We start from the raw sequence: 24,842 nt of genomic DNA on the forward strand, positions 1-24,842 counted from the left end.
TAATAGAAAACTGTATCAGTCATATAAATGGGAAACCAGTATCACAGGCCACAGCTGTAAAAAATAAGTACAAAAACTAAAAAAAAAGGCCATATAACACCTAAAATGTTATTCTATACTTTGGGAAACGCTTGTTTGAAGTATCTGAAATTGGAAAAAATTAAACATGCAAAATAATTTTAGAGCTTAGGACATAAGGTGTTATTTTCATAAAATTTAGTGCAGCCATTAAGTATATATATATGTTTTACACACATACACACAAACATGGGATACAGGCATGATATATTGTTGCCTGAAAAAAAAAAATGATCTCATTTACATGAAATAGTGTGTGAGGAGAGAGAGCGAGAGATCACTGTAGTAGTTCCTGAAAAGATGCAGGACTTATCTTTAGATGATGGGAGTCTGGAATTTTAAAAACCTTTCTTCTTTTCTTTCTTTCTTTTTTTTTTCCCACAATGAATGAATGAATTTTTATAATGAAGAAAATAGTATTTTAATTTTGGGAGGGGGAATTCCATCTTAAAATAAAGAGATACAAATATAGAAGATGGGTAACTGAGGAGAAAGAAAGCACTTGTTTATTTAAGCACAAACTTTGGATTCTGGAGACTACCCAGAAAGCTGATCTTTCCATTTTGAAATTTCAAAATAAATGTTGAAATTTCTGGATGATGTAGCTATTCGTATTAAGCACTTCAGATATCCCAGCACTCAAAACAAAAAATCCCCAAAACTCCAAACTATTGTTATCTTTGGCTAGGTAATACATGCCTAAAATGTAAAATTCCCAACATATACTGTGAAAAGTTTCCCCCAAAACCTTGTCTCCCTCTCCAAAGGAAAGCACTATTATTAACTTCATATGCATCCTTCCAGAGACTGTCCATACATATCATAAATATACTTCTTTACTGGATACAAATGATAGCATACACATTGTTCTAAACCAGGGTTTTTTCTATTAACGATATTCCTGGAGAACTTTCCATATTAGTATACTAGAGTACCTCATTCTTTCCAATGGCTTTATTGTATGCATGTACCATAATTTATTTAACCAGTTTTCTATTGATGGATACTTAGACTGATTTCATTCTTTTGCTATCAGAAACAATGCTGCAATGATTATCCCTACAGATTACCAGGTTCAGGACATATTCATATAAAACTTTAATGGATATGCCAAACTGCTCTTAATCAAAGTTTTACACCAATGTGTGCATGTTTATTTTCCTGCAACCTTGCCAAATTAGAACATTTATTAAACTATTTGATCCTTGTTAACCTAATGTACACCTTTAATTAGCATTAATTTTATAAGGAGGGTGTGCATATTTTCATATATTTATAAGTAACCTGTCTTTCTGTTGACTATTTTTTCATATCCTTCACCCATTTTTTTTTCTGTTAGGTTGTTGTTCTTGTTGCCTTGTAGAGGTTTATATATAAAGTAAATTACCCTTTGTTTATAAAATGAGTTGAAAACACACTTAGCAGTTGGTCATTCATCTTCTGATTTTTTTCATGGTGTGGTTGGTTGGCTTGATTTTGGGGTTTTGTGTGAATGTGTGTGTGTGTGTGTATATATATGTGTGTGTAAATATTTATATATAAAACATTAGATTTAAGGAAGGACCTTTTAAGTTATATAATTAAATATATATATATACTTAAATCCCGCATCCCCCATGGTTTTCTCTAGTCCTTTTATGGTTTTACTTTCACATTTAAATTTTTAATCCATTGGAATTTATCCTGGTATAGATATAAAGAAGAAATTCAAATTTCTCCTCTGGATGACTACACAATTATCTCAACACCAATTACTAAATAATCCATTTACAGCCTATTGATTCTACACTACCTTTATCATAAATTAAATTCCTTTATATATTTGAGTATTTTTTTAAAGTCCTTCTAATCTTTTCTACTGATTATCTGTTCATAGTGCAGGTGTCACTATTTCAATTATTATAGTTTTATAATTTTTTAAAAAGTTATTTATTTATTTATTTATTTATTTATTTTTGGTTGTGCTGGCTCTTTGTTGCTGCGCATGGGCTTTTTCTACTTGTGGCGAGCGGGGGCTACTCTTTGTTGCAGTGCGTGGGCTGGGCTTCTCATTGCGGTGGCTTCTCTTGTTGCAGAGCACGGGCTCTAGGTGCACGGGCTTAGTTGCTCCACGGCATGTGGGATCTTCCCGGACCAGGGCTTGAACCCATGTCCCCTGCATTGGCAGGCGGATTCTTAACCACTGTGCCACCAGGGAAGTCTCTAGTTTTATAATTTTGTATCAGGTGGGAGTAGTATCCCTCAGTTTTCTTCTTTTTTACGATTCTTCGGAGTACCTTCACTTATTTATTTTTTCAAATAAATTTTAAAATTATCTTGTCCAGATTAAAAATAAATCTTATTTGTATTTTTATTGGGCTTATATTAAAATTTAAAATAAACTTAGAGAGAACTGACATTTTTATGATGATATTCTTTCTATGTAACCTGGTATAATTTTCCATTTGTTTAAGTCTTCTTTTTAAGCCCTGAAGAGGCATTTAAAAATTTTCTTTATTTTATTTATTTATTTATTTTCAAAATTTTGGCCATGCCGCATGGCTTACAAGATCTCAGTTCCCTGACCAGGGATTGAATCTGGGCGACAGCAGTGAAAGCACCAAATCCTAACCTTTAAACCACCAGGGAACTCCCTAAAATTTCTTAATTATAGAGCTTAAACAATTACTGTTTAATCCCAGATATTTTCTCTTTCTTGCTGCTCTCATAAATGGGATTTTTTTCTTTTCATTATGTTTTCTAACTACTTGTTTACATGATGTCTATTGATTTATGTTAATTAATTTTGTATGCAGTTGCCTTACCAAATTTACTTAGTGATTCTAATTGTTTTTTTGGTTAATTCTGAAACCAAGTAAACAATCATTTTATCTCTAATTACTGATAATTTAACCTTCTCTTCCAAATTCTGTAGCTCTTATTTCTTTGTCTTATTTAATTGCGTTCACTAGTCCTTCCAGAGCAATGATTGACAACAATAGTGATAAAGGAAATCCTCATCTTGTCCTACCAGTAACAGGTGTGCTTCTGAAGTTTTCCTGAGAAGATGATACCAATCTTTAGAATAAGATTCATATATTTTATCATGTTAGAGAACTAATCATCTGTTTTATTATGGAATTTGACCAAGGACAAGTGTTGAATTTTGTTAAATTCTTGTTAGCATGTACGAGATGATGACTTAGTAACATGGTGACTTGTACTGATATTTCCTAATAATAAACCAGTCTCCCATTCTGCAAACAAACTCCATTTGGTCATATATATTATACCCTCAAAGGGTTGTTGCTGAATCCTGTTAGTGAATATTTAGTTATTCTTTTGGCATCAATAAATAGGACTGATCCAGTTTCCTCTTTCTTGATAATTCATAGGGTTTTGGTACCAGTGTTACCCTGCCTTCTTAAAAAGAATCTGGGGCTTCCCTGGTGGTGCAGTGGTTGAGAGTCCGCCTGCCGATGCAGGGGACACGGGTTCGTGCCCCAGTCTGGGAAGATCCCACATGCCGTGGAGCGGCTAGGCCCGTGAGCCATGGCCGCTGAGCCTGTGTGTCCGGAACAGTTAAAATAGCATTAGAGTTATCCGCTCCTTAAAGGTTTAAAAGAATTTCCCTATGAAACCATTTGGGCCTGGTATTGTTGTTACTGATGGAGGTGGGATGAGAACCTCTTCAACAACCTTCTCTATTTTTTCTTTTCTCTACTTAGATTTTCTATCGCTTCAGTGGTCAGTTTTGGTAATTAGTTTTTTCCTAGAAAGTCATCCATTTCATAGAGATTCTTACATTTATTTCTTTTGTCTATGGTCATTCCCCCTGCTTCTACCAAAGAATTAACTCTTCAATTTATTTTTTAGTTTTATCGCTTCTTCCTAATTTAAGAGCTAGTGCAATGGTTTACGACCTGTATTCTGCCACTGAGGCTGAGAGAAAGGCAAGGCAGGCAAATCTCTGAGCCTCTCTATTCTCTTCAACAGAGCAGCTCCACTTTTTTCTATTTTATATATGAAGTTCTCATGTAAGATTTCATTAAAAAGGCGAAAGACTAACTGATGGAACAATATAAAAGTTTAAAAATCAATTCATGTTTATACACATGCTTGAAATGCTTTAACGTTCTGATTCAAAAGTAAAGGATACAGTAAATTCTTTACTAAAAAGACTTAGAATTAACTGTAGTCTTGAGTGCTTTCAGTTCTACTTATTATAAACAAGGATCAACAAAAGAATATCCCTATCAATAATATTAACTAGTTGTATATATACCAAGTATGGCCTATACATAGAAACAATTATAATTTAAGAATAATTCATCAACAAAGTACATTTAAGTGACAGTTATAGAGCCCAAATAAAGTTAATTTCTGAAAAACAGACCAAATATTTCACTACTTACCCCAAGTAAATGAATGAGAAAAAGAACAGCAACAATAGGGATGAAATAATAAGCCAGGCATGGATGACCTAGAAAAGAGTTTCAGTATAATTAACAGATCCCATAACCCTAAAAAAAAATCCAAATTTCTTACTTCAAAAATTGTATATTACTTCTGTATGTGTTATGATTTTCAAATGGCAAAACACAAGCAGCTTTGGGATCAGTGAATACCCATAACAGAACTCTTTGGTGCTGAACTACTCATAATATAATTAGAAATTTCACCAAAATACATGTAAACCTTTGTTCCTTTAGAAATAGGTAAAATTTTAAAAAGAAAAGAATACATTAAAAAAACCAAATTATCGAAGACAACCTATGGGACTTCCCTGGTGGCTCAGTGGTTAAGAATCCACCTACCAAGGCTTCCCTGGTGGCGCAGTGGTTGAGAGTCCGCCTGTCGATGCAGGGGACGCGGGTTCGTGCCCCGGTCCGGGAGGATCCCACATGCCGCGGAGCGGCTGGGCCCATGAGCCATGGCCGCTGAGCCTGCGTGTCTGGAGCCTGTGCTCCGCAACTGGAGAGGCCACAGCAGTGAGAGGCCTGCATACCGCAAAAAAAAAAGAAAAAAAAAAGAATCCACCTACCAATGCAAGGGACACAGGTTCGAGCCCTGGTCTGGGAAATTCCCACATGTCGTGGAGCAACTTAGCCCCTGCACCACAACTACTGAGCCTGTACTCTAGGGCCCGTGAGTCACAACTACTGAGCCTGTGTGCCACAACTACCAAAGCCTGTGCACCTCGAACTCATAGTCTGCAACAAGAGAAGCCACCACAATAAGATGACGGCGCACAGCAATGAAGAATAGCCCCCACTCACTGCAACTAGAGAAAGCCCGCAAGCAGCAATGAAGACCCAATGCAGCCAAAATAAATAAATAAATAAATAAAATTTTAAGGGTTATTGTGTTAAAAACAAAAAAACAAAGACAACCTACAGAATGTGAGAAAATATTTGCAAATGATATGACTGACAAGGGGTTAATATCCAAAATATATGAACAAACCAAACAACTCAATGTCAAAAAACAAACAACCCAATCAAAAAATGGGCAGAAGACCTAAAGAGACATTTTTCCAAAGAATACATACACATGGCCAACAGGCACATGAAAAGATGCTCAATATTGTTAATTATTAGAGAAATGCAAATCAAAACAACAAGTTATCACCTCATACTTGTCAGAATAGCTATCATCAAAATGACCACAAATAACAAGTGTTGTGAGGATGTGGAGAAAAGGGAACATTTGTACCCTGTTGGTGGGAATGTAAATTTGTGCAGCCACTGTGGAAACCAGTATGGAGGTTCCTCAAAAAACTAAAAATAAAACTACCATATGATCCAGCGATTCCACTCCTGGGTATGTATCCAGGAAAAACAAAAACACTAATTTGAAAAGATACATGCACCCCTATGTTCACAGTAGCACTATTTACAACAGGCAAGATATGGAAGCAACCCAACTGTCCATCAACAGAAGAACGGATAAATAAGATGTGTACACACACACACACACACACACACACACACACACACACACACAGGAATATTATTCAGCCTTAAAAAAGAATAAAATCTTCCATTTGCAGCAATGTGGATGGACCTAAAGAGTATTAGGCTTAGTGAAATAAGTCAGACAGAGAAAGACAAATATTGTATGATACCACTTATATGTGGAAACGAAAAAGTAATACAAATAAACGTACATGTAAAACAGAAACAGATGCACAGATATAGAAAACAGACTAGTGGTTACCAAAGGGGAATGGGAAGTAGGGGTACAAATTAGAGGTATGCCAATGTTCATTGCAGCACTATTTACAATAGCCAGGACATGGAAGCAACCTAAATGTCCATCGACAGATGAATGGATAAAGAAGATGTGGTACATACATACAATGGAATATTACTCAGCCATAAAAAAGAACAAAATAATGCCACTTGCAGCAACATGGGTGGACCTAGAGACTGTCATACTGAGTGAAGTCAGACACAGAAAGACAAATATCATACGATATTGCTTATATATGTGGAATCTAAAAATAAGAGCACAAATGAGCTTATTTACAAAACAGAAGTAGACTCATAGATGTAGAAAACAAACTTATGGTTACCAGGGGATAAGGGTGGGGAGGGATAAACTGGGAGACTGGAATGGACATATACACACTACTATATATAAGGTAGATAACTAATAAGAACCTGCTGTATAGCACAGGGGACTCTACTCAGTACTCTGTAATGGCCTATATGGGAAAGAATCTGAAAAAAAAAAAGTGGATATATATAGACATATAACTGATTCACTTTGCTGTACTCCTGAAACCAACACAACATTGTAAATCAACTATATTCCAATAAAAATAAAAAAAACAAAAACAAATTAGGGGTATGGGATTAGAAGGTACAAACTACTATGTATAAAATAGATAAGCAACAAGAATATATTTTATAGCACTTGGAATTATAGCCATTATTTTATTTTATTTTTTTTTGTGGTACGCAGGCCTCTCACCGCTGCGGCATCTCCCGTTGCGGAGCACAGGCTCCGGACGCGCAGGCGCAGAGGCCATGGCTCACGGGCCCAGCCGCTGCACGGCATGTGGGATCCTCCCGGACCGGGGCACGAACCTGCGTCCCCTGCCTCGGCAGGCGGACTCTCAACCACTGCGCCACCAGGGAAGCCCCTATAGCCATTATCTTGCAATAACTTTTTTTTTTTTTTTTTTTTTTTTTTGCGGTACGCGGGCCTCTCACTATTGTGGCCTCTCCCATTGTGGAGCACAGGCTCCGGACGCGCAGGCTCACGGGCCATGGCTCACGGGCCCAGCTGCTCCGCGGCATGTGGGATCTTCCCGGACCGGGGCACGAACCTGTGTCCCCTGCATCGGCAGGCGGACTCTCAACCACTGCGCCACCAGGGAAGCCCCTGTAATAACTTTTAATGGAGTATAATCTGTAAAAATAACGAATCGCTATGCTGTATACCTGAAACTAATATAATACTGTAAATTAACTATACTTCAATTTAAAAAATTATCAACAGAGTCAACAGTTAACATTTAAACTTTAAAGCAGCAATATTTTCAATGGAGGAATTTTGATGTATTTCTTAAACAAACAATAAATTGATAAATAATTGATAATAAATTGATAAAATAATTGATAAATCAAATTCAATAAAATTGAAAATCAGATATTCAGTTAAGTGACCTATGTACACATACTTTAACTGTACAGAGAAAATAGGTCTTCTAAATTACATAACCATTTGACAAAAGAATATTCTGAGGTTTCAATAAGTATTATTGAATCTGAGGTTTCAATAAGTATTGCTATGCTATATTTATTTTACTTGGTTCATTAATAAGTTAATACTTATATGTCAGTCCATTAATATTATGCATTCATATAGAACTATATAAATCTTAGTCATTATTACTCATGTACAGCTTATTAATATGAGAGATAGAATCAGAACTTGATTTTTAATTAATTAAATAATTAATTTCTTTGGCTATGCCATGTGGCATGCGGGATCTGAGTTTCCCAACGAGGGGTCGAACCCGTGCCCCCTGCAGTGGAAGCGTGGAGTCTTAACCACTAGACCGTCAGGGAAGTCCCCAAAACTTGATTTTTATAATCTATTACACAAGATAAAAAAATTTTATGGTAATTTTATGTAATGAGTATATTGGGGAAAATACTATACAACCCAAAGAGTCTGGGGTTTTAAAAAATAGAATGGAGAAGCATGATAAATTGTCAGGTAATTTTTAACCAAAAGTGAAATTATTTTGAGGTAGATACACCCATAATATGCTTTATGCTTTCAATGAACTTTACCGTTTAATGACAGGAGCTACTTAATCAACAACTTTCCCAAACATATCTCTTAATCAGAAAAGCCTAAATCAAACCTTAAAGAAAAAGGAGAAAAGAAAAGCTCCAAATCAAGAATATTATTTTGTCTTCTTTTTAAAAAAAATCTCCCCCACACACCTCCCAGATCCAGTTGTTCCAATTATCTCACTCTAAACTATCAAAATCTAGTTGTTACTAATGTTAACACTAGAATCTATGTTAATTTTGTCTTGTGGTTCCATTTTGATCACTCAAGGTGATCTGTGATTGTTAATTCTTTTGAAGAAAAGATTTCTTAAAAATTCTCTCTTTCTTTAAAACAATTTTATAAAATGTTACAATTTGGGAAAAGGTCAAAAGAGTGGCTTTACAACATTAAAGTTGGTATTCCTTTGACATTTAAATATTCTAAATTGACTATCCGAATACAACAAATTTAATATCTGGTGTTCCTCCATAAAAACCTCCCCTAACATTTTTTTTAAAAAATTTATTAATTTATTTAATTTTTGGCTGCATTGTGTCTTCGCTGTTGCACACTGGCTTTCTCTAGTTGTAGTGAGCGGGGGCTACTCCCTGTTGCGGGGCGCAGGCTTCTCATTGTGGTGGCTTCTCTTGTTGCAGAGCACAGGTTCTAGGTGTGTGGGCTTCAGTAGTTGTGGCACACGGGCTTCAGCAGTTGTGACTCGCGGGCTCTAGAGCACAGCCTCAGTAGTTGTGGCACACGGGCTTAGCTGCTCCGCAGCATGTGGGATATTCCCAGACCAGGGCTCGAACCTGTGTCCCCTGCATTGGCAGGCGGATTCTTAACCACTGCGCCACCAGGGAATCCCCTCCCCTAACATTTTTTATTTATTTATTTATTTTTTTGTGATACGCGGGCCTCTCACCATTGTGGCCTCTCCCTTTGCGGGGCACAGGCTCCGGACGCACAGGCCCAGCAGCCATGGCTCACGGGCTTATCTGCTCCGTGGCATGTGGGATCCTCCCAGACCGGGGCACGAACCCACGTCCCCTGCATCGGCAGGCAGACTCACAACCAGTGCGCCACCAGGGAAGCCCTCCCCTAACATTTTATTCTAAAAATTTTCAAACACACAGCGAACCACTGCCCAGATACCACCAAAATTCTACTATTCACATTTTGCTGTACTTGCTCCACCCATTAGCCCATTTTAATACATATCAAAGTAAACTGAAGACACCTGTACATTTCCCTCTAAGTACTTCAACTTTAGCAAAATATTCTAAAGGAAGTCCTTACTCTAGTTCATCTGCAAAAAAAATAATAAGCAGAAATGAATCTTCCCACCTGCATCCCAGCCCATCACAAGTCTTAGCTTTAGAAATAATCCAAGTTATAAAACTAAAAAGTATATAAAATATTACAAAACAGAAAAACTTTAAAGAGTGGGAGATGTACACTGGTATTCCATACTGAGCTCCAAATTAAGGGCTAGAGTAAATATTATGTACCAGAAATCCTCCACTTTCTTAAGAAATGCTTTTTACCTTGTTTTATGGGAGAAGGGGCAAGGGAACATGGGAATGTTTTTTATTTTAAAAAAACCAGCATTTTTCTGAATACAAAGTAACATATGCTTATAACATACAGAAAATACAGAAACACTAAAAGAAAAAACAATTCCCACTGACCAATGAGAACCATAGTTGACATTAACATTTCCTTTCAGACATGTTTTCTGTCTGTATATGTAAAGAAAGACCTTTAAAAAAAATTAGAATCAGGTAATAGAAAATTTATTTATTTATTTATTTATTTTTGTCCCGTGGCGGAGCACAGGCTCCAGACACGCAGGCCTAGCGGCCATGGCTCATGGGCCTAGCTGCTCCGCGGCATGTGGGATCTTCCCGGACCAGGGCACGAACCCACGTCCCCTGCATCAGCAGGCGGACTCTCAACCACTGTGCCACCAGGGAAGCCCTACATTCTGCTTTTTAAATTAATTTTTTATTAAAGACAAATTCTCATCCCACCAAATATTTTTTTAAAATATGATTTTTAAATGAGTAAATAATAGTTTATTTACATGCATGAACCCACAATTTAACTTTTCCCTTATGCATGGAATTTGTGGGGTTTTCCTTCTTTTTCTAATTATATTTTATGCTAGGAGTAATATCTAGTATGCAAATATTTTCCAGCATTTGTAACTCTTTGGGATAAATCATGAAAGCAAAATACAGAACCAAAGTGTACAGACATTTTCTAATTGCTGACTATTGATACATACTGGCTTAGTGACTTCGCAAAAAAAGGCCTGATTAACCTTCACCAAGTCAATAAGTTAAATATGTTAATTTGTTATTTTAATATATATATTTTTTGCTAGTGAGGAAACACACATACACCTCTCTCTCCCTCGCCCTCTCCTGGCCATCTATATTTCCTTCATAATTTTTCTGCTTGGATTTTTAAAATTTCTTATTAGGAGGTTCATAATTTTAATTATTTGTAACTGCTCTTCATATGGTAAAAATATTAGCCCTCTGCCTGTAATAATGGTTGTAAATGGTCTTCTTATTTAGGTTAACCACTGATGTCATGATTTTCTGAATTATTACCTAAATTCAAAGCCTCTTCTGATGATGACTAACTAACACCTTCCCTTTTTCTAGAACATCAGGTGGTAAAACAGGCCTTTCTCATCTTGCTACAATCCCTAGTTCAGCTTTCCTGTGCTAAAGGCTCTGAAAGAAAAGAGCCCCTGCTTCAGTACAGAACAGCAAGGATCTCCTCTAAACACTGAACTATCTAGGCCAGAAATCATGTGACTTTAGTAAGCTATACAGTTTCATCTATAAAAAATGATATATAATAATTAACTGCCTTTTCCATTTCTTCCTTTTTAAGGTTTGTTTGGTCTTTTAGCTTCTTGTGCTTCTCAGAGACATTGCACAATCAACCACTGACACACAAATCTTCAGGGCTTATTTCCAAACAGGTCCTGGCAAGTTTCTGAATTTCTGACTCAAAAGCTCCTTTTATTTTTATACTAGGAGTCAAAATTAACAACTTGTTTCTATAGAATTGGCTGTGTTTGCTAAGACTTGAATATTAAAAAGCAAAAGAAAACAACACAAAAATGAATGGGTGAATGTGGAAATCCAGCTAAGTATAAACCTTTTAGATTGTCTAATATGAAGCATTAACTAAAATATGCACAAAACTGACCAAAAATACATCAGGATAAGTTCTAGTTCTACCTACCGAATACAACTACAAAACCTGGATCGAATGCGTGCAGCTGCCAGTAGGCTGGGGAGTCAGAAGTACCAGGAGGCCAGCAATGAGTTTACCACTTTTTCCCTCCAGTACTACCCTCCTCCACCTGAACTCAACACAACCCAAGTGGACATTAGCAAGACTATGAGCTCCAGGAGAAGCCCTCTAAGTTCCTGCTAGCAAAGCAGAAAGAGGTCTCCTAACACCAAAGAAGGCAAAACCCCAGGTGACTCCCAACAACATGTGAGGAACCAAAGTAGCATATAATCCAGATACAAGTCACAAAGAAAGTCCAATAAGGCAGAGAAATGGAACTGGCAGGTAAACATTTATATGTAAACAAATATATATGGTGGAAAAAAAAAAAGATAAAGTAATTGAGACATGAGCATATTTAAGCAGGGGGAGGAGTATGCTTCTCAACATGGGTTTACATCATTTGCTCTTTGGCTCTCTGAGTGTTGATCACTACCTGTCACCATCACACACATCTTTTGTCTTCAGTCTCTAGATTCTGATGTCAGACTGCAAATGGTCATCACTTAGGTTAATACTTTCACCCACTCAACAAACTAGGTTAAACTCTGTATAATTTTAGTTTGTGAACATTGAAAAGGTATTCCATCTTATTAATAATAAACTAAATGCAAATTAAGACATTTTTGCTTTGCCTATGAGGGTTAGCACATGTTTTTTTTTTTAAAAATTAAACGCTGATGAAGGTGTGGTAAGACAGCCTTTTTCTAAGTACAAATTGATACTATCATCTTGAAAACAAAATTCTGCATAGCAAGACAGTTAAAAATATGCAGATAATTTGCTCCAGAAATTCTGTGCCTAGGATTTTACCCTAAGGAAATAATTTGAAAAATGGAAAAGTTCTATGCATAAAGACATTCATTGTTTTTTAGAAGAGCGAAAATCTGGAAACAACTTAAATGTCCAAATTAGGGGAAGTGAATTACAATACACTCATAGAGTCAAATATTATGTAACCATTAGACATATTTGCTAATAATTTATATGGAAAGTGCTTATGCCAAAGTAAAACTTAAAAAAGGACACATGCTGATTATGCATTTGATTTTAACCATGTTAAAGAATATACAGAGGTAAATACTAAAAAGAGAGTAAAATTCAATATTTGAAAAGTTAATATTTCTTTTATTTGAGAATGAGCCTAAAGGTTCATGACCTGTAATAATTTGTCCTTTTTCTGAGGCATGAATCTGAAACACGTGCCAGGTAGCTGAAATTCACAAGCAAGTCACTTAGGTAGAGAGTGAGGGAGGGGACCAGAGGCTTGGAGGGCTGGACCTGTGTCTTTCCTGCACAACCTCCCTTGCCTTTGTTTCCCAAGCAAAGAATTTGTGTTCCTGCAGGAGAGAGAGAGGGAATGGACATCTACGAATTTAGAACCGGGAATTCGGCCAGTCACCAATGAGTTTAACAACAGCAGCTGAAGGTGGCTTTGCTGTTCTGCACTCAAGTTGAGAATCTGAATTTTCGTAGTTATACGTTATTTTATGGGGACAATTATATGATACAGCGCTATCTGTCAATGAGGGAATTCACAAAGGTTCAGGATATATCCTTCTGGAATGTCCGAAGTATACAGCAAATCAAAACGTTAAAACCATTTAGAGTGTGATATTATATGAAAACATTTGTTTTTCATTTATGCCTTTTTGTATTTTTTAAATGTTCCACAAATGAGGGGGGAAACTTAAAATTAACTTAGTTCTAGAATATGAGACCTTTTTCTTTATTAGACCAAGTAAGGTGACAACAAAACCCAACCATGAAAAGAAGATGGTGGAAAGCAAAGCTCTGCGTCTCACGCTCACCTTATAGCACCTGTATTTATATAGAACCACCAGGAGAATAGTCATGATGACAATGACGCTGATCATGATAGCAGCATTCAGAATTGAGTGCAGGGCTCTCTGCCCCACAGTCTCGGTGTCTTCTGTGAATGGCGTATAGATTCTAAAATAAAATAAAACACAAAAGCCCCAGGTAAGCGTTAATGGAGATTCCAAACTACATGCTCTCCAACACCAGTTTTATTTCCTTGATTCAACTGATAGAAGTCACTTTTTTCCATCTCATCAATCTAACCAATAGTTTTTAACCTAGTAAAGATAGCTATATGCTAAAATAAGGCCTTCAAAATAAAAGGAGATAGTTAAAATATGGAGGTGGACCTATGTGAGCCACACACTGGCTCCATCTAGTGGATGATTTATACCGAAATAATTACCTCATCAAATGTTCTTTCTCCACAGCTTATTAGTGATTTGTTAAAGTACCAGATTCTGATCACCAATGAGAACCTACTACACAGCACAGGGAACTCTACTCAGTGCTCTGTAGTGACCTAAATGGGAAGGAAATCCAAAAAAGGGGGGATACATGTATATGTATAGCTGATTCACTCTGCTGTACAGCAGAAACTAACACACAACATTGTAAAGCAACTATACTCCAAAAACATTAAAAAAAAAAAAAAAGTACCAGATTCTGCCATAAACTACCTAGGCTACAAGTGGTTGTCAGAGGAAGGTAAAATGGCTGATAATTATCCTTCATCTGTATGGTGACTGCAACTGAAGTTGTCTTGAGATAATGTCACATATCCAGCTTGCCCTTGCTTCTCATTCACATGAAAACACTTTTATCCCAGGTACCAATGTTACCAGTAGAAGACTTTATTTCTGCCTCCCCTACAGTTATGTGTGGCCATGAGAATAAGTAATGGCCAATGAGTTATAGGCAGATGCGTTGTGTGGAACTTCTAAGGGAGGAGTTAGTTCTGCTGAGAGTCACGTCTCATGTCCTTTTCTCCCCCACTCCTTCCTGCTGTCTGAATGAAGACTGGGGCTCCAGCACCAATACTGGACCCCGAAATAACCTAGAGGGTAGAAGCCAAAAAAGAAGGGACAAAGGAGCCTCAGTCCTTGATGAAGAGAAGCCACTACACAATCTGAACTACTACTACCCTGTGGGAGAGAGAGAAAATACGTGCATCATTCAAACCAGTTGTTTTGATTTTCTTTCTTTTGGCCGCGCCACACGGCTTGCTGGATCTTAGTTTCTCAACCAGGGATTGAAGCCGGGCCCCGGCAGTGGAAGCACCGAGTCCTAACCACTGGACCGCCAGGGAATTCCCTGTTTTGATTTTCTATAATGGGCTCAGCAAACTTTCTGTAAAAAACTAGAGAGTAAATGTTTTAAGCTTTGTGTGTCATATGGTCTCTGTTGCAACCACTCAACTCTGCCACTGTAGTATGAAAGCAGCCGTAGACAATATATAAACGAATGGACATGGCGGCATTCCAATAAAACTTCATTTACAAAAGGAGGTGGCAGGCAGATCTGGCCTGTGGGGCATAGCTTGCTAACCCCTGTTCTTTAATATGCAGCCAAACCTAACTCTAACTTACAGAGAAAATATTCCCCAACCTCTTTTGGTTACTGTTTCCAATCCCTGTCCTTCACTCACTGTCTTACCCTTTCTCCCAAACGGTTAAAAGCTTGGCTTTCAGAACCCCACAGAGTTTTCCAGACACTTGCCAATTTCGAAATTCATTTAAAACTTTTTGAGCCCCACAAGAGTCCTAGAGACAGAACTAGGTGACATCTGAATCAAAGCATTTTTCTTAGACACCAACAGCACCAGAGAAATCTACATGACAGTTCCGCAAACACTTAGTGCCAGCCTGCATTATTTCTTCATCCTTTCACTGAACAACTTTTTTTTTTGCTGAGCATTTATTACATACCTCACCCTGGAAACAAAGTGCCCTCACAGGCCTCATAGTACAGAAGGAAACCAAGCATTAAATAATGAAAATAAGTATATACTTGCATATTGTAACAAGTGAAGAAAGAACAGGTTGCTATGAGAAAGGATACCAGGAAGGACCTAATTCTGTAAGGAGGATCAGGGAAGTTATCTTTTAGGACTCAACATTTAAGCCAAGATGAGAAGGATGATAGGAATTAACCCACCAAAGTTAGAAAAGGAAAAGAACATTCCAGGGAGAAGAACAATGGGCCCAGTGGCCCTGAGGTGGCAAAATCACTACTCAACTGTTCAATTCCAAATAAGTTCAACCCTATCTAGGGACACCACATAAAAAATATAATTCTGAAGCTTTCGTTTTCTCTACTTAAAGCATCATCTGCTTCTGGCCATCAGAGAGGATGGACTCTCTAGCCTTCATGTCCCTTCAGTGCAGAGGCCTTCAAGGTGGTGATGACACACTATGAAGGACAGCTATGGTGGCCTTGAGCATAATGATACACAACACTCATACGTACAGCTGCCCATCCTTCCGGGTATAAAAGCTGACTGATTTGATGGTGGCCACGACCACCACCATACAGAGAGTCACGGGGACAAAGAGCATGATCACATGTTTGGCGCCGTATTTCAACGTCAGCTCCTCATCTTCCTCTTCCTCTTGTTCCACCACCTGCTGCGAGTTACCGGGGGCTCGGCCATTGGATAACGACTCAGAGTTGCCATGCCTCCGCCTCTCACTGCCGTGCTCCTGCCGCTCTCTATTGTCATTCTAAAAGCACAAGAGAGACTTGTTCAGTAAATTCGACTCCCAGTAGAATCAAGGTGGTCTGTATCGAAAACAGAAAATTTAATGATTAGACCCGACATTATCAACAGGCCCGAGATTATCAATAGGCCCATTATTACATGAGTTCCAAAAACCTGAGGCAAGAAAGAATCAATTTACAAGAAGTATGCAGTTTAAAAGCCAAGATTATTTACCATTGTCCACTGAAGGAACCCAGGTCCTCCCTTTCACCTGGCTTGTGGCTTATCTCATTCTCACCTTCCATTCTCAACCTAATACAATTGTACTCCTCCTTTGAGGTTTGACTTAAAAAACGACACCTGCATGAAGCCTTCTTTACTTGCAGCAGCTGCAAGCAGAGTACGCTCACCGTTTTCAAAATCATGAAATGTTTTCTACCTGTGGTTTCATGTCAGTTATACAAGGAACTATCTCACGTTCATTCTTTTTTTAAATATATATATATATTTATTTATTTATTTTTGGCTGCATTGGGTCTTTGTTGCTGCACGCGGGCTTTCTCTAGTTGTGGTGAGTGGGGGCTACTCTTCGTTGCGGTGTGTGGGCTTCTCATTGCGGTGGCATCTCTTGTTGCAGAGCACGGGCTCTAGGTGCGCAGGCTTCAGTAGTTGTGGCGTGTGGGCTCAGCAGCGGTGACTCACGGGCTCTGGAGTGCAGGCTAAGTAGTTGTGGTGCATGGGTTTAGTTGCTTAGTCGCTCTGCATTATGTGGGGTCTTCCCGAACCAGGGCTCAAACCCGTGTCCCCTGCATTGGCAGGCAGATTCTTAACCACTGCACCACCGGGGAAGTCCCTCACCTTCATTATTAATAAGACTTAAAAATCCTTGAAGTGATTTATAAGGGATCTCTTGGTATTATTTCTTACCATCTACAGTTATCTCAAAAAAATATTCAATTAAAAAAAAAACCTTTACAGAGAGAAACTAGGCCTTAATTCTGATGCCCTCCCACCCTATCCCCACCCCATTTCCATCTTGCCCTGTATAGAGGAAGAGACAATAAATATGTGATGAATAAAGGAATGGACGTAGAACTTCCTTAGATTCTACTTTCCTCTTAACCTAACCACCACTTTGTTAACTTCATCCTTATCCTGGGTTTATCCTTTCCTATTCTTCAAGTTCAGTTTCCTTTTTGGTATTACTGTATCTAAAACTCACTTTTTGTAAAGGGTAGAATGAATCCCAAGAGCACTAACAACAACAGCAAAATAAAAATAATAAGACAAAAGGAGAAAAATAACAGAGAATTAAATAAAACAGGAGATGGAAGTAGACTGATAGTCACTGTTGCTGATAAGATAAAATCAGCTTGGTTAAGACAGGGTTCTCTCAGGAAGCTCATGTGAGAACATGCCACTCTTGTACCTCATTTTTGACTAGAGTTTAACCAAGTATCACTACAGAGGAGTACTATTATTCAATAAAAATACATAACATGCTTAATAATAGCTTAAAATTATTACAGGTACTACGGATTGTGATATGTCCTTTTTTGGTTTTTGGCTGCACTGCACGGCTTGCAGGATCTTAGTTCCCCGACCAGGGACTGAATCTGTGCCCTTGGCAGTGAGAATGCAGAGTCTCAACCACAAGGCCACCAGGGGAGCCCTGAGATGTGTTTTACATTTAATTCTCACAGCCACCTCATCATCACCACTTTACAGGCAAGGCTAGTAAGTGTTACAGAAGTGGTTTGAACCCAGGTGTGCCAGACTGCAGAAATCAAGTTTTTAACGCCCTCTCAATGTGCCACTCACAAGACAACATGGAGGTTCTGCGCACTCAATGTAGGCTTTCTCTTTCCTTTGACTTTCAATTTATTCATTCCACAAGTAATCGGAATTCTATATTCCAGGTATTCTGCTGTGGCAATACTGAAATTAAAAAGATCTAGGTGCTGTCCTTAAGTAGCTCATGAGATAGTTTTAACATAGGAGAAATACTATACTAGAGATGTGAACAAAGTGCTACAGGACTGATTAATTTTGTATGATCAAGAAAGGCAACATATGGTGGGAATGTAAATTGGTGCAGCCACTATGGAAAACAGTCTGGAGGTTCCTTGAAAAACTAAAAATAGAGTTGCCATATGATCCAGCAATCCCACTCCTGGGCATATATCCAGACAAAACTCTAATTTGAAAAGACACATGCACCCCAATGTTCACAGCAGCACTATTTACAATAACCAAGATATGGATGCAACCTAAATGTACATCAACTAATGAATGGGTAAAGAAGATGTGGCATATACGTATATGCAACACACACACACACACACACACACACACACACACACACACACACTGGAATATTACTCAGCCATAAAAAAGAATGAAATAATGCCATTTGCAGCAACATGGATGGACCTAGAGATTATCACACAAAGTGAAGTAAATCAGAAAGACAAGTATCATATGATCTCACTTATATGCAGAATCTAAAATATGATACAAATGAACATATTTATAAAACAGAAACAAACCCACAGACATAGAAAACAAAATTATGGTTACCAAAGGGGAAAGGGGGTGGAGGAGGGATAAATTAGGAGTTTGGGATTAGCAGATACAAACTACTATATATAAAACAGATAAACTACGAAGTCCTACTGTATAGCACAGGGAACTACATTCAATACCCTGTAATAAACCACAATGGAAAATAATCTGAAAAAGAAAAAAATATATATGTATAACAATCACTTTGCTATACACCTGAAACTAACACAACATTGTAAATCAACTATATGTCAATAAAAAACTAAGAATAAAATAAAATAAAAAAGAAACACAACATAAAAGATATAATTCTTGAGCAGAAGGTGAATGGGCTCCTGTCAGAGACAACATGTAGAGTGGCACAGGCCTATGCAGAAAATCAGTGAGTACTCCTGAGGTGGCTGGAGGATAGGGTGGTCAGGGCTGGTGGCAGGAAAGGAAGGTTAGGAACAGGTTGTAAAGAACCTTGTTTGCCATGCCAGGGACTTCAGACTTTGTTCTGTAGGAAACAGAAAGTCATAAAAATTGTTAAGGTTGAGGAAGTGACATAGCAGATTATGTTTCATGTTTAAGAAACTTGACTGAGTGACGGCGGAAAATAGGAGAGGTATGAGAAGAATATTTCAGAAGTGGAATTGGCAGGGCTTTGTGGCAAATTACATGTGAATGGTCAGGAAGGAGTAAAGGATGACTCTGGAGGTTTAGGCATAAGGGACTAGGAAAGTGGTGATGGCATTGACAGATATAGGGAACACAAGAAGATGAGCAGGCTAGAGGAGAGGAGAGAGATTTTAGTTAGGGAGATAGGTGAATCTGAAGTACCTACAACCAGGCAGGAAATTCCAAAGGCAGTTAAGAATTTCAAGCTCAGAAGAGAGTTGGGGGAAGTAATTGGTTTCCATTGCTATGCAAGTGGATGAAATCTCAGGGAGAAAGTATAGATGGACATGTTGGTCATTAATGTACTACAACAGCTGTGGAAGGAAAAATACAGAGTGGGAGGACAACCAACGAGAGAAGCAGCAGGTTATTCGTAAATCATAATGGACTGGGGATTGAATGGAAACTGAGAAATTAGAGGCAACCATTCCTTGAAGCAAAACAAAAACAAAAACAAAAAAAGTGACAAAAGAAGGGATTCAAATTTGAAAAAGTTATTTTAGAGACTTAAGCATACTTGTCAGGTCAAAGTATAGAATTAGGATTAGAGTCAAAGGGTGATGATACAAGACAGAGAGATGATAATTAATGAAACAGGGTAAGGGATAAATGGCGGAGAATAGAAGGAGAGAGAAAAGTTGGTCTTACAAAGGCACTGGTGTCCTCTGCCTCAGTCTGACCTCATGGAGAAAACATTTATGAAGACTCAAGCCCTATGAGGAGCAGAAAGGAAACTAATGCAAAGCACAAAAGATAGAAATATGTATACCACTCAACAAGAAAGATAATTTTTGCCAAACACAAGTCACTAACGTTCAGTAGGAAGGAAATGGTTATGAGGAAGGTGGGATCTGGAAAACAGGGGCATAGTGTGATATAGCTGAGGAGCAGGAGGGTTGAGGGAATTCATACTTCTACATTCTTAGAAGGAGGTGACTACGTCATATGCCAAGAAGGTTATGTTTGTGACTAATACTCAGCAATACAATTACGACCAACTTGATGGGCTGATTAATGTTCAATATAAACTAAAATGCAAGTAATAACAGCTCCCTTTATATAGTATTTACAAAGCATTTATATAATTTAGTATTATATAATTGATAATAAAGTACTTATATAATTTACAAAGCACTCTCACATCATTCATTTATTCTTTTCATATGTTGGAAGGTTTTGGCAGATGAACACTAAAGCAACTGGTCCAAAATCTCCCAGCCAGAAAACAGCAGAGGCAGGAATCAAATCCAAGTCTCTTGCTTCAAAACCTGAGTTCTTGCTTTGGCACCACAGCTGTCCTACCAGGCTACGTGAGCTGTAACTGGGTGAGCCTAGCATGAAAGCGGCAATCATAAAATGCTTGTTTATGGTACTCTACTGGATGTTCCGGTTTATGATGCACATTAGCGCACCCCACCCTGCCCCGCCCCTGGAGCTGATGCGGGATACTACAGCACTGTTTCTCTCTCTCTCTCCCTCTCACACATACACATACACACACACACACACACACACACACACACACACACACACACACACACCCCTTCATCTTTATAGTAATACTTCAGATACTATTTTTTTAAATAACCATACTATTATCTTTCAAAGTATAATTTATTTATTTAAACAGGTAAAACATACATATGGTTCTAAAGCCAGGGAGTATAAAAAGGTACACAGTAAATAAATGCACTGTCCTCTACCTTGCTTTCTTTTTTGAACTATGTATCTTAGAGAGTTTTTCACACACCAGTAAAGAATATCCTTATTCTCTAAAAAAAAATTTTTTTTTAGCCAGCTGTATAGTCAGTATATGAATATATAATTTATAGGCCAATCCCCTAATGATGGACATTAAACTTGTTTCCAACTTTTTGCCGTTCCAAACACTGCTGCAATGAATGCCCCCTGTCAGTTACTTCACGTGTATGGGGGCATATTTGCAGGATAAATTCCCTGAAGTAAAAGTAAAAGTATGGGGTCAAAGTATACATGCATTTGAAATCCTGATTTATATTGCCAAATAGCCCTCTTTATGGGTTGTACCAGTTTAAAGTCTAAGCAATGCAGGAGAGTGCCTGTTTCAACAAGCCCTTGTCAACATAGTAAACTATGAGAGGCCTGAATTTATACCAGTCTGATAGGTATTAAAATATGGGATCTCAGTGTAATTTTAACTTTTACATCTCTTATTATTAGAAAAGATGAGTATTTTTTTTAATGAACTAAGTATTCATATCCTTTGTCATCTTTCTATTTGGCTTATGGTACTTTGTTTTAGTTAAAACTTATTAATTTAGGGCTTCCCTGGTGGTGCAGTGGTTGAGGGTCCGCCTGCCAATGCAGGGGACATGGGTTCGTGCCCCAGTCCGGGAAGATCCCACATGCCAGGGAGCGGCTGGGCCCGTGGGCCGTGGCCGCTGAGCCTGCGCGTCTGGAGCCTGTGCTCCACAACGGTAGAGGCCACAACAGTGAGAGGCCCGCGTACCACAAAAAAAAAACAAACAAAAAACTTATTAATTTAAAAAAGTGAATGCCAGCTATGTACAAGGACATAGCAGTCAACAAGACTGCCCTCATGAAATGATTTCAAGCAGGGGAAGACAGATAATAAACAAGATAATTACAGATTGGAATAGTACTATAATAGAGTGATGTGATAAATACATAGAATGGGACTACTTTCAAGTAATGTGACCAGAGAATATCTTTCTGAGGAAGTGACATTTGGGCTGAGACCTGAAGGATGAAAAGATGTGAAAGGGCTTTGGTACTGTAAAGGATTAACTCAGCAGGTCAGGGGTGTCCAAATCCTGCACATGCCAAAGAAAGATCTGGTCTGCTTCCTAGGAGATAACCTCTAAGCCCTTGGAATAGGTTGCCTGTTAAGAGTGTTTCTGTTTACTTGAGGCCTTGGGTCACATTGTTAACAATGTGGGAATCTTGGGCCACATGGTATCTGCTTGACCTTAGGAGGGGCTACAGAACTATGTTCAGACATGTCTACATGACCAACCCCCAATAAAACTCCTGGATACCAAGGCTCAAGTATGCTTCCCTGGTGAGCAATACTCCATGCATGTTGTCTCACTCTGTTCCTGGGAGAATTAAGCACCATTTGCATGACTCCATTGGGAGAGGACAACTGGAAGCTTGGGCCTGGTGTCTCCTGGATCCTTGCCCTTTGTGCCTTTTTCTGTAGCTAACTTTAGTCTTTGCCTTTTCACTGTAATAAACTGTAACAGTGAGTATAATGGCTTTTCTGAGATCTGTGGGTCCTTCTACTACCTAATCACTGAACCTGAGCATGGTCTTAAGGAACCCCAAATATATGTGTACACTGAAAACTATAAAATATTGCTAAGAGAAATTAAAGACCAAAAGCAAAAATTGACAAATGGGACTACATCAAACTTTAAAACTTCTGTGCACCAAAGAAACAATCAACAGAGTAAAAAGGCAACCACAGAATGGAAGAAAATGTTTGCAAATTACATACCTGATAATAGGTTAATATCCAGAATATATAAAGAACTCCTAAAATTTAACAACAAAGAAACAAATAATCTGATTTTAAAATGGCAAAAGACTTGAATAGACATTTCTCCAAAGAATATATACAAATGGCCAACAAGCATAAGAAAAGATGCTCAATATCACTATTCATCAGAGAAATTCAAATGAAAACTAAAATGAGATATCTTATATGCATTAGGATGGCTACTACCAAAAAAACAGAAAACAACAAGTATTAGCAAGGGTGCAGAGAAATTGAAGCCCTGTTGGCGGGAATGTAAAATGGTACAGCTGCTATAGGAAATAGTATGCAGGTTCCTCAAAAAAATTAAAAACAGAATTGTCATATGATTCAGCAACCCCACTTCTAGGTACATATCCAAAAGAATTAAAAGCAGTATCTCAAAGAGATATTTGTGCACCCATGATCACTGCAGCATTATTCACAAGAGCCAGGAGACAGAAGAAACTCAAATGTCTATCAATAGACAGATAAAGGAAATGTGATACATATGTACAATGGAATATTATCCAGCCTTAAAAGAGAAGGAAATCGTGTCACTTGCTAAAACATGGATGAATCTTGAGGACATTATACTGTGAAATAAGCAAGTCACAAAAAGACAAATACTGCATGATTCCACTTACATGAAGTATCTAAAGTAGTCCAACTCCAAAAAAAGTATAACCATGGTTGCTAGGGGCTGTGGGGATGGGGAAATAGGGAGTTGTTCAATAGGTGCAGAATATCAGTTTTGCAAGTTGAAAAAGTTCTAGAAATCTACTGTGCCACAATGTGAATATATTTAACACTACTGAACTGTACACTTAAAAATGGTTAAGATGGTAAATTTTAAAATTTATGTCATGTCATTTAGCACAATTAAAATAATTTTTTTAAAGACCTAAATATTTGATAAATGTAGAGCTATACAGTGTATTCATGGATTGAAAGAGTCAATATTGTTAACGTGTCAATTCTACCAACGCCACCCCCCCACCCCGCTGCCGAGTGATCTGAAGGTTCAATGCAACCTCAATTGGCTTTTCTGTAGAAATGTTTATTAAGTTAATATGGAAATAAAGGACCTAAGATATCCAAAACAACTTTGAAAGTTGGAGAACTAATGCCACAAGACTTCTTATCCAGTTATGGTTATCAAAAAATGTAATATTGGCACAAATAGACAAAACAGAGAGCCCAGAAACAGCCTGACACATATGGACAGCTGATTTTTCCCAAAGGTGCAAAGGCAGTTCAGTGGAGAAAGGATAGTCTTTTTTAACAAATGACGCTGAAACAACTGGATATCCAAATGGAGAAAAGTGAACTGTGATCCATACCTCATACCATATACAAAAAATTATACTTACAATACAGACCTAAATGTAAAACCTAAAACTACAGTTTCCAAAAGAAAGTAATGTAAGAAAAAACTTTTGAGAACTTGAGTTAAGCAAGATTTCTCAGGTATGACATAAAGAAAAAAAAGATCCACAAAAGGAAAAATAGATAAAAGGGACTTTATCAATATTTGAACTGATCTATTTCTGCTCTTTAAAAAACACTGTTAAGAAAATAAAAAGACAAGCCATAGACTGGGAGAAAATGTGTGCAAATCATATATATCATAGAGGACTTGTATTTGGCATATATAAAGAACTCTCAAAACTCAAAAAAAAAAAAAACTCAATAAAACAACCCCCTCCAAAAAAACAAGAAAGAAAAAGAAAACAAACAACCCAATTTAAAAATTGAGGAAGAGATTTGAACAGATACTTCACCAAAGATATTAGGATGACAAGCACATGAAGAGATACTTAACATAAATTATCCAGAGAAATGCAAACTAAAACCACAATGATATTAGTACCCACCCACTAGAATGGCTGAGAAACTGAAAAGACTGAC

General features: G+C 37.7%; 1 protein-coding gene across 4 annotated transcripts in view; it reads right to left on the reverse strand.

Moving 5' to 3' along the window:
* The window catches only part of PSEN1 (presenilin 1), an 83,341-nt gene that overhangs the window by 34,427 nt on the left and 24,072 nt on the right, over positions 1–24,842 (reverse strand). For all 4 annotated transcript variants that reach the window (XM_059055875.2, XM_067028196.1, XM_067028197.1 and 1 more), the window contains 3 exons: positions 15,958–16,211; positions 13,479–13,620; positions 4,473–4,540 (listed from right to left, as the gene is read on the reverse strand). In XM_059055875.2, coding sequence (XP_058911858.1) covers positions 4,473–4,540; positions 13,479–13,620; positions 15,958–16,211 — 464 coding nt within the window. The remainder of the gene's footprint in view (positions 1–4,472; positions 4,541–13,478; positions 13,621–15,957; positions 16,212–24,842) is intronic.

The sequence above is a fragment of the Kogia breviceps genome, chromosome 3 (assembly GCF_026419965.1).
Source record: "Kogia breviceps isolate mKogBre1 chromosome 3, mKogBre1 haplotype 1, whole genome shotgun sequence".
Taxonomy (NCBI): Eukaryota; Metazoa; Chordata; class Mammalia; order Artiodactyla; family Physeteridae; genus Kogia; species Kogia breviceps.